Source organism: Sander lucioperca, chromosome 20 (assembly GCF_008315115.2).
Source record: "Sander lucioperca isolate FBNREF2018 chromosome 20, SLUC_FBN_1.2, whole genome shotgun sequence".
NCBI lineage: Eukaryota > Metazoa > Chordata > Actinopteri > Perciformes > Percidae > Sander > Sander lucioperca.
This window is the reverse complement of record NC_050192.1, coordinates 9,194,270-9,205,594: the sequence shown is the minus strand read 5'-3', so window position 1 is coordinate 9,205,594 and position 11,325 is coordinate 9,194,270. Positions and strand designations below refer to the sequence as shown.

At 40.1% G+C, this 11,325-nt stretch overlaps 1 protein-coding gene across 6 annotated transcripts in view; it reads left to right on the top strand.

The window, feature by feature from the left end:
• Positions 1 to 503: 503 nt before the first annotated feature.
• cacna2d1a (calcium channel, voltage-dependent, alpha 2/delta subunit 1a) overlaps positions 504 to 11,325 on the top strand; it is a 94,797-nt gene continuing 83,975 nt past the window's right edge. For 3 of the 6 annotated variants that reach the window (XM_035995994.1, XM_035995993.1, XM_035995992.1), the window contains exon 1: positions 507 to 827. In XM_035995994.1, coding sequence (XP_035851887.1) covers positions 748 to 827 — 80 coding nt within the window. In that variant the 5' untranslated portion in view covers positions 507 to 747. Of the gene's footprint in view, positions 828 to 11,325 lie in introns of all 6 variants that reach the window. The other 3 variants (XM_031313411.2, XM_031313409.2, XM_035995995.1) reach the window with 2 other exon arrangements.

The window sequence follows — 11,325 nt, the reverse complement described above, 5'->3', positions numbered from 1 at the left end:
CCCATTAGTGCGTCAGAAACACAAACACAAAAAACACTGTAAAAAATGTAATACACAGTAATCAACACTTCAAAAGTGTCCACATTTGTCTTGATACGTGTAATTCGACCATCGGATTGAATTAGTTCCACATTTTCCCACTTTTGTCAGAATGTTCACAGAAATATTTGTTTAAATCCGTTGAAATAAAGCAGAATACAGAATTACACATCACTCCAACGACATTCAGAAAAGGACATATGAAAAATGTTTAAAATGCATGGAAGACTAAAAGATTTCACCCACTTTAACACACTTCCCCACGTGTTAAACAAGAACCTCGCTGCTAAATGACGGTGTTTATTTTTTTTTTTGTTTTTTTTTTGCAGTGTGCGGAGAGGCACCGCTCTGCCGGCCAAGCTGAAGATCTAAATGCGCCCTCCCCTTTTCTCCTTTTATTGTTTGACACACGCCGTAGACCTGATAGCCTAACACACACACACACACACACACACACACACACACACACACACACACACACACACACACACACACACACACACACACACACGACTGAACCAAAAAAAGCACACTCCTCAACTCCACCGGTGGGGGGGACACAGACACCAGATGAGATTTGTTTCCAAACGCGCACCGATGGCGGTGTGAGGCGTTTGGCTGAAGTACGCACGGCGTTGTGGATTTGTGAAAGATTTTTGTGCATCTTCTTCCTGTTTGGATCCTGGTTGCGGGGAAATAAACAAAGCTATGGATTACTCAGTCTGCTTACTTTTACTCCTGTCAACCATTTCGTCTGTGTCCACCGGACAATTCCCAACAGCGCAGATGTGAGTACAGCTTAATAAACGCCTGTTGGCTTTTGAAAAGTCTTGGATAAAATATGCTCTGTGGCAGAAATTGCAGCCTGGCTTTTTTACAGAGATTTATTTTTCACAGTCAAGCTTTATTTTCTGAGTCGTGTCTGCTATTCACTAAAATATACAAGTTGTATTTTAAATATCTTCAATTTAAACTGTAAATTGCAGTTGCTGGAATATTATCCTTGAAGCGTTTTAGCAGAAAGCGCGTTCTTCTTGCCAAGCGATGATGATTGCACATTACTTCGAATACAACTTTACCCTGTGAAACGCGATATTTAAAGCTACTATCCATTTGTTACCAGCTTGCAGCAATGTGACAAATGTGGCTTGCTGTCAAATAAATCATTTCAGAAGGTAGACTGAGATCTTATGGCTCAGGGGTTCCCAAACTTTTCCTGTAGCATCTCTACATAGGCATATTAGATCACCGTTTATCGGAGGGATAAACATAACAAGGTTTTTTATGTGGATTCATTTTATAGTACATGACAGTTGATAGTTTACGTCATTGTTTTCTATCAAAAATGCCAAAACATTCACTTGATCCAGCTTTTGAAATGTGCATATATGGTAGTTTTCTCTGTCTTCAGTGATAATAAATTGAATATCTTTTGATTTTGGACTGTTGGTCAGTCAAAACAAGCATTATGAAGAGGTCTCCCTGGGCTAATGATGAACATTTTTCACTATTTTCTAAAGTTTTATAGACCAAATGATTGATTAATGAATCAAGAACATAATTGGAAGAATAGTCGCTGACCACATTTTGCAGACCATGTGAGCAACTTGTGACACTTGTGGCCAGACTTCACTTGACAAACTAAGTGTTTTTAAAACTCACACTCAGACCTAACCTACTGGTTTATTTGTAGACCTGTGCAGTTGTCTGCCATTTTGCAGTAATAGATATGTGCATGATTTAGACACAAATACTTCGTTATAGATGTCTAAGTACATATTATTTCCAACATGCAGGCTAGTAGTTCAGCTTTCCTATATTATGTATTGTCCCAGTATGTGTGCCTCAAACTATAAGCTGAAAACATTCTACTTGACCTGCTGGATGGGTTAACTCGAGAAAAAGAAGAGGTATCACTCTCTCCGTCTAAATCTGACTCCCAACCTCTATATTTGTAGCGCAACATTAATAGATGTAACAGATGGTATACCCACAGTTCCTAAATTAAACAAACATGTAGGTTTGAGAGCCTGTTTCAGCTACCATGCTGCACCTCACACTTAATCAACAGGTTTAAGATATTCCAGATGGTTCTTTTAGCGGAGGCCGGACTACAGCGTTTGGATTTGAATGCAGCCCAAGTGCAGTCCCCTAGAGAGGTGGTGAGCCATGATGGCACTCAGCCTAATGGCCAAGAACAATGATGTCAGACTAGCAGAGTGGCCGGCCCACTCCCTATATTTCATGGGCACTAAGTGGATTGATCTGTGGGTTGTGTACATGATATTCACACAGGCTTGGCAAGCTGCAGACCCACTTTCACTGACATAGTTGACTTACTAAGTAGAATTGGCAATCCGTGCAAGAAAAACAATATTAAAATTCAAGATTGGCAGGAGATTTTCGTTTGAATTAGGAAAACTTCTTTTAGAAGAAAAGACGATGCCAGAATCAAACTAGAAATCCCTTGTTGTTTCAAGGAGACTGTATTTTGACATCTGCTTTTTAGCCATCAGTAATAATGACAATTGTTTGCTGTGGATGAAAGGGTTATATTGGTATAACGCAATACGTATCTGAAGCAATGTACTGCTGTGGACTGGGGCCGCAGCAAAATGTATTTTAGCCACCTTACAAAGGCCAACTTAAACATAAATATCAGTTTAAGTGTACGCTATATTTAAAATATTTGCCACCAGAAAGCCCTTTCTGATGGGCAACTGAAGCTGTTATATCTATCTATGCTATCTTCAAAGACACAGGACTCCTTTGACAAAAACAGTCATTTTAACTCGTAGAACACGAGAGTTGCTGGTCTACCGCTGCCTCAATCGGTTAATTTGTTTGTGTTATTGTGTGACTTTGGTGAATCCAAACTAACCATTGCAAAACACCAAAGTCACACTATAACACAAATAGTCATGGGCCGGTATACGATTCTGATGGTATGATAAACTTCAGCAAAAAAAAAATCACGGTATTGCAATTAAAGCTTTAAAATGTATTATTTTTTTAAATGTCTTGGTAAAAAACAATTTTTTTTTCCATGGAACAAAATTCTAAATTTCACTCTCCATGACCACTCCAAACTTTGAATTTTTCAAACCGCGGTATAACTTGAAACCGGTAATCGGCCTATGCCTAAACACAAACAAATGAACTGATTGATTCAAGTGTTGAGGTGTTTCACGAGGTAAAATTACTGTTTTTCTCAAAGGAGTCTGGTGGCTTTGAAAAGAAGCATAGATAACGTCTTCAGTTCCCGTTGGAAAGGACTATCTGGTGTGAAACGAAGATGTAAAAATATTCTAAATATAGCATACACCTACATTTTACACCTAAAATATGTTGAGTTGCTGCCCCCGTCCACAGCAGTAAATTGCTTAGCTTCCGTGTCGGTACTCCTGCCTGCTTCTCCAAACTATCCATTTAAGTAGCTCAGTGTTTTGTGACTAAAACAGAGATTAACATACAGTATGTGTACACTGGCATTGCCATGTTCTTTCTTTCTCACCCCTCATGGCTTGAAGTGTGACTGTTTCTGTGGGCTCCATCTCTAACCTCACATGCTGTCATCTGTCTGCTTCAGATATTCATGTCCCCTCTATTTCTCACAGCCCTCCCTCCGTCCCTTCTTACTATCTTCCTCATCGCTCTCCTGTTCAGGCTTGTTCATCCCCTGTCCATCATTTCTTTTACGTCCGACTGGCTCCCTATGTATCTCTTCATCTCTCTCTTCTTTTCTTTGTTTGCCCGAAGGCAGATGATTAACATCATCGAATCTGAAATGCAAAGTCTGATGTCATAGACTTGTGCCCCAGAGATCTCGGCGCCAGCTCCCACATTGAGAGAAAAAGAAAAGATGGAGTTGGAGAGAAAAAGAGACAACATGGAAACCCAGACGACTTGGCCTCCTTGATCCCATAGGTCTATGGACATTCTGCTGCATGTGTACTGTTACCACCCTCACAGCAAGAAACACAAGACTTGTCCAAATCTTTGTGTCATGGCGTGCCAGCGCATTGTGCTGAATTCAGCCATCCAATCCAAGACTTGATCATATGCTTCTTTCTGGCTTTCGCCTTAGTCACCGACAGACATATTTTGTCTCCATCCTCCCTTTTTTACACAGTTTCTGTCACCCTCTGCTCCATTTCTCCCACTCTCACTTGCAAAGGCTAACTAGATTTCATGCTCAACCAGCTAAAGAGCCATGCTTCACGTGTTCTCCTTGTCTCTGGCGATCAGTGAGCATAATGTGAGGCGGCACTTCATCTGAACAGAGAGCAACATGGGCAGTGCAGAGTGTGTATATACAGCGTGTGTATATATATAAAGGTCTAGAGTACTTCTATCTAACTCTCAGCAAGAAAGCGAATGAGCATATTGCTTCATTTCTTTCTTAAAACAAGTAAGCATTAAGGTCGAGCTACCGTCTGTTCTCAATACTTTCTTTGAGAATTTTATAAATCTGGTGTAATTTCCTTGATGGTAGTTTGGTTTTCTGCCTTACTTTGTCTTGCTTGATGTCTTTGTCTTAGTCTTGACACTTGTTACATCCCAGTAGCCACTGGGAATCTGACAGTGGCCTGTAATGAATATGGCTCAGTTCGCACTTGAGGCCACCCATGTGCATCTTATTTCATGGCCAAACTTCCTCTGGACCCCAGATGCTTGGATGCGATGTCTGCTACTGAACAGCTTGGTCAATAAATGTGATATATTGCAACAATAAAAAACTATATAGAGATATGGAGATAAAGAAGATGATCATCACTGTAACCTGCAATGCTGTAATCAGATAAATACTGGAGCCGTGATTTAAAACTTGGCTCGCAGCAAAGAAAACTTGTTAATGTGTCACTGTGGCGCCAGGAGATTTGAACCAGAAATGTGCCTATATTCCTGGAAAACCACACTGGAACAGTCATAGTATCACACATTGGTCTTTTATTATTATTATTGTTTTTTTTTTGTTGACATTCTGTTTTATTTTTATCAATGGAAAAAGCTCCAGGCCTTGTGTCTTGATTGACTCAAAGAGCTTGATTTAGTTTTTTGCTTTGGGAGAGACGGACAGATATAAAATGTCTCTTCTAATGAAAAAGGTTAAAAAAAAAAAAAAAAAAAAAAAAAGTCTTGATACATTAGATTTCCCTTCAACTTTGATTCCAGTGTCAAATCTAACTTTGATTATGACACTGATAATACGGGGAGGTTTGAAGAGGATGAATCAAATGTAATGAGCAGATGGAAATAATCAGCTCAGGCTTGTATCGGGTTTCCTTTGCTGTGATTTGCACCCCTCGGCTACGAGAGAGTTGGTGCTAGCAGGTATATTTCAGGAGGCATGCTCCTGCCTTTAGTCAAGCAGCTGGTGGGCTATATTTGTTACACACACATGCAAGAGTGCAAGGTCATGAATAATGTTTGCTCTCTACTCTCACTTTATCTTCTTTCACCTTCTTACAATTTTTCTTTTGCCTTTTTCTCACTAATTTTCCCTCTTTCATCCCCTCCTTCTCACCCACTCCCTTTGCCCCCATCTCAACCCTAGCTATATTTAAACAAGCCTCTGTCTTTGGGGAGGGGACGTGTCCCGACTCAGACATTGGTAAAGATACAGGACAGGAATATAGAGTGAATGGGGGCTTCCCATAAATCTTCCCCCACTGGTATTTTCTGGACCCCTTGTTTATGTGTGGCCTGTGAGTGTTGCCTTTGTGTCTGGTTTAAGTTTCTCATGAATTCCTTTTGAGAAAAAGTCATGTCCCCCTGCCTTGTATGTGTAAAATAATTTTGGACTAACGAAACAAACCCGGTCCGTATTACTTTCCCACAATCCTTTGCCAGATGGAAATTCCCAAGAATTTTCCGTTGCAGAGTTGCCTAGGCAACCTTGGGAATAGCTAACAGCTGTTTGGTTGGGAGCCCTATCCTGTACAAGAGGCACATCTGTATAATGTCATATAAAGCATAGGGAGTTTTAAGGCTTTTTTGTAAATCAGGCATGGGTCGTTCCTTCCTTATTCCATTCTATAAGCCTTTTGGATGTCTCAAGGGACATTAAGAAAGAGCCTACTAAACAAATCAATAGTCAGTAGTACAACAATGTAAAAAAAAAAACAGAGCACAAAATACAAAAAAAACAAGTATTAGAGATGAAGGAGCAGAGAATGTTGGAAGAAAGAGGTTGTGTGTGACTGAAAGTTGAAGATCAAACCCTGTGTCTCATCTCGCTTGTTGTCATGCCAAGTGTTTGTGGCTGTCCTCTCTTTTTTATACATTCACAATCACATATTTGTCTGAGAAAACAGTGTACTACTTTTTCATCTTATTCTCAAGAAAAGGGGAATATGCTAGTTTCCAAAATTTTCCAAAACTATTCCTTTTAATCCTATATTTTTAATACTAATAAATTACTTACAGAAAAATGGGGATGTTTTGCACATGAAGCTCACTATATAGCAAATAGCCAGATTTTATAGTGAAGGGTGTCCACTGGCTAGTTTTGAAATACAGGTTTCCCATAAATATCTAGAAATGTGGTAAAGGACTTAATAATAAGCCAACTTATCCTAATCGCACCAGTGCTTAAAATATCTCTAGTGAGACACCACAAGCCCATCTGATGTGTAATATTTTGAGAGAGACGCAGAGAAAAGTGGACCCATGATGGCTTCTCTTGAGCCCTTTAATGGAGTTGTATTGGCGCACAAGAGCTGTTAATGCCAGACTACACTACACTACTACACTACACTGGTCAGTGTAGCCATCAGGGAGACAGCACTAACAGTAGTCTGCTCGTGTAGATTGACATTAATTGGACATTTTGGCCAGGGGTGCTCTCTAATCTCTCTATTTATACACACTGTCCGAGACATGTGTTTGTGTAGTGAGGCAAAGGGGTAGGGTTGATGTATGTATGTATGTATAGATGGATGGATGGATGGGTAGAGAGTTTGCTCAGAAAGTGTGAAGGTGACAGGGATGTGGATGTTTAGTCATTTGGGCAGAGTTCAAAATGACATGTAGCAAAGAGAAAGACAGCTGGAGGGGCGAAGATGAGTAAGTGGAGGACAAAAACAGTAATATTGTTATATAGAATAACATTTTATTTTCTCTGTTGATTTTAAAGACTAAAATACAATATACTGTATATTTAAATGGTACACAGTGTGAGGAAAAACCTTTAACCTCTAAAAATTAAATCCCTAATTCTATGTGGAGTGCCATGTCCCCCATGCATTTTTACAAGCTTTATGTGTTAAAAGATTTTAATTTCAGTCCATTACTTGACAGAAAATCATCCTAGACAAGGAAATAGTTGCCAACTTCTTTTTTATTTAGACACAACCTGAACCATATCCGGTGCACAAACAAGGGGATATAATAGTAATTAGTTGCTGTTGTAGTTCTGTAGTCTATTGTGCTGGAATCTCACCAGCAGGTGCAATTGTTGTGCAGCGAGTACAAACACTTGCAGGTGTCACAACAATTCTGTTTCCTCCTGATTTTAATGTGTCCAGACACCTGCTGGGAGAGGTGATACAATGGGAGCTGTTAGTTCTGTCAGGACGTATATGCCTTTTGACATGGAGGGTGTGGACGAGGCAGACTTGGCGCTAGGGGGAAGGCGAGTCAGTCCCAGCTAGCCGTGGTCCAGAGTGTGAGGTCAAACGTAGGCAAGGGTAGGGAGAGAGTCTGACCCCCGGCTCTCTGTGGCAGTCTCGTGTCGCCAGTGGAAAGATAGTAGATATCCAAATGGCCTGGTCTGACTTTGTTAATAGACAATTTTTAGATATTGTTTTGAAATGGAAATCATTATGAATGAATAAATCAATGAATTCATTTTTTTTGCTAAAAGACAAACACAAAATATGCGGTTAAAGGATAACACTTTAGATACGTTGTTGTTATTTCCCACAGAATTGGATTCTATTTGTGGTGATAGCTGACGGGTTTAAGGGGAAGGGGGTCTTCTGGACTCACAGCTGATCTGAAGCCTGGCATCACCACACAGCTAGCATACAACAATGTCTTCCATGAGTTCACTTGTCCTCACAAACAGCAAGTATGTTAAGTACCGTTTCTCTCTGTCGTTGTATATTCACATAGATTCAGCCTGGTTGAAGTTAACTTAACTGAGAGTATGCTGGTCTGGCAGAGGTCCACTGGAACAAGCGTTAACGTTAGCTAATGTTAGCTAATGTCAGTTATCGTAGCTAACATTAGGGTCTATGTGAATAACAATGGCTGAGAAAAACTGAACTACTTGCAGTTTGGGAGTTCTAAGTGAATTTGTGAAATATGTTGCCGTAAATGTACGGTAAAGTCAGAGTTATGGATGTATGGTAAAGCCTAACTGCGGTGAGGCAGTCAGAGTGTGCACAGAGATGTTCTTCCGTGCTAGTAGGCATTCTTCTTCTTTGACATTAAAAGGCAGACTAGAACACTATTAAACATGCTGCCCCCGTCAGTTACAGAAGAATTGCATCCCCTGGTACCTGCAGTACTGTAGAAAAACCGAAACATCGGTTCTCGTGACATCCCTAGCTACAGCTAACATTAACATCTGTACAGTCAACTGTGGGGCGTATAACTGCACATGAGATTCACAGGAATTAACTCAATGCAAAAAATTGCTTTGTAGCCTGTGTAAACATACCTTAACACTTTACATATCATTATGCCATTCAAAGCTAACTAACTACAATATTTGGGTCACTAAGTATGGTGGTTAATTGAAAAAAGCAATTAAGTAACAGCTTTTGAAATTAATGAATGCTTTTCTAGTCTGCTTTGTTGTCTTTTATATTCTATAGTAAATGCCAGTGGTGGTGTAGCTTCAAACTGAACAAAATAAGTACGAAATTGTTTGTCTTTGGCCATAAGTTCACCTAATAAATCAATCCCTTTGGAATCAGCTTCCTGTAACCCAAACTTGCTCTATCAATGCATGATTGCCCACCAGCACCACCCCATTATTTGGTAATGATCTCATACAATGTCTTGTCTGCTCTTCCACAGCAATACACCCTACATGAGTGCTTGATAGAGCGCAGAAAATACTGTTGTCAAGGCTTTACTTAAACATGGCTCTTCAGATCTAGGCAGTGGGTGCGGTAAAAGGCTCTGACTTGACTTGCTAAGAGGAAAATGGTAGAAGAGAGGCAGAAATATCAATATTGTCTTGCCATAGAGGATAATGAGGCTGCGAGGCATTTTACAAAGCCTGCAATCATGGTGTTATTGACCTCAATAAAGGAGAAGATATCACTTGTCTCCTTTGTACTTTGTGGTGATACATCTGAGAGGAGGGAGAGGGGAGGCCAAAAGAAAGACATTTCTAACATTATGAGTTTGTTTGGAGAGAAAATGCGAAATAGGGAATACAGAAGAAGTAAAGAGGAAAGAATCATGCAGATTTGGAAAGAAGGACCCAAGCAATCAATGGAAGAGAAATCAACTAAGCAAAAGGTGACGGATTTACACAATAAGGATAAAGCAGTGTGATGAAAGAAGGAAAGGCAGAAAGAAAAAAGGGCAGAAAATGACTTGTTTGTCTTCCACAAAGCTCTGTCAGGCTTGCTGCTTATTAGATGCCTTGCTTTATAGTCAGAGCTCTTATTAGCTATCCCCCCAGTGGCTCAATTACATCCAAGCTGCCATCCTCAAACATCCCCATCTTTTTTTGCATCCCCTCTGCTTCCTGTAATGGTGTCAGTCTAGTCTCTCTCTAAGAACAGATTAGAAGCCCAAATTACAACTATCACAGGAGGATTTAAGCTATCTCCCAGTGCTGGACACCATGACTCCACAACATGATGAGACAGGGAGGGAAAAAAAAAATAAAGCAAAGAGTCTTTGCTGTCGGATGCTTCCTCTGTGACGGTGTCGATGGTATTAAGAGATCATGTGGATTCGCAGACTAGGTTCTGAGTATAAAAACATGAGGATGTTTACAAGACGAGAGGGCGCTGGAGTGGAAACTCGGAGATTAGATATTGAGCCCTGGATTCTTGCGGCTGCTCGCACAAAGGCGTGCCGGGCCTCGGAGCCAGCGTGAGGTAGACTTTTGGGTGTTTCAGTCGGAGTGATGTGGCGTCCGTCATTGCTGGATCAATTTTCTGGACTTTCACTCAGCCCAAGGTGTTTACACAGTGTCAGGTTTATCCCTCGGTAAAAACGGAAATAAACTGAAAACACTTGTTATGAAGTTATAGAAACAAACTGCTGAATAACAATGGAAGGTTGTTGTGGTGGAAGAAAAACTGATTTCAGTCCCTCCAGGATTTCACAATGTCATGATCGCGCCAATTCACGCAAATTCAACCAATCATCATGACTTTGGTGCGACTCGCAATTTTGACCAATCACCGCAACTTTTCCGCAAATTTGACCAATAACCGGAGTTTCCTGCGATTTAAACCAATCCCAGCAGTCCCACATGCCAGACTTTACGTCTGTATAATGTGACTCTGAGTGCCACTAACCAAGCAGGAGTGAGAGAGAGCTTGTTTCCGATATGAAGACGAGACTCGAACATCTCACATTTACCAACAAAACATACAGCGAAAGGCCGGGCAAAACATTTCAGACCGTCCTTTAAGAGAAGGAAAGGTTAAAGGATGTGTTTCTGTCCCATAAAAGTGAGGGATGTGTGAAGAATATTATTTGACTTAGAAACCATTATACTTGAATTGTTTGAATGGTATTTCATGATTTGTCATGTTTGAGGCATATTGAACAAATATGTATGTTGATTTATTGTTGGCCTATTATCAGTTTTAGGCTGTGCTTTTTTATCTGTATAAATTTAAACTGTTCAGATGTATGTGGCTTGGACGCAATGTCTTTTAAATATTGAGTAGGAAATAATGCAAATAAAACTCAAGCAGTTCATAACCACTGTCTTTAGCTTGTTTAAAAATGGAAACTTTTGTATGACTTGACTTGTGACTTGCTTGACCAAAGCTATGACTTGACTTCCTTGATTGTCACAAAAATTACTTTGACTTGCTTGAGACTTGAAGGTTAAGACTTGAGACTTGCTTTTGACTTGCCCGTGTGTGACTTACTCCCATCTCTGATGTAAAGATCAACAAGCCACTGACAGATATGTTCATATTTGATTCATTCAATAAATTATAATTTTTTGTCTTAAATCTACCAGCCATTTTCCAACAGGTTCTCACTCCCATCTCGTAAAATAAGGACGCTTGGTCAGGTGCCTTTTGTCGTTGTTATTGACGCTAAAAGTCTCCTTTAGCGTTTTCACTAAAC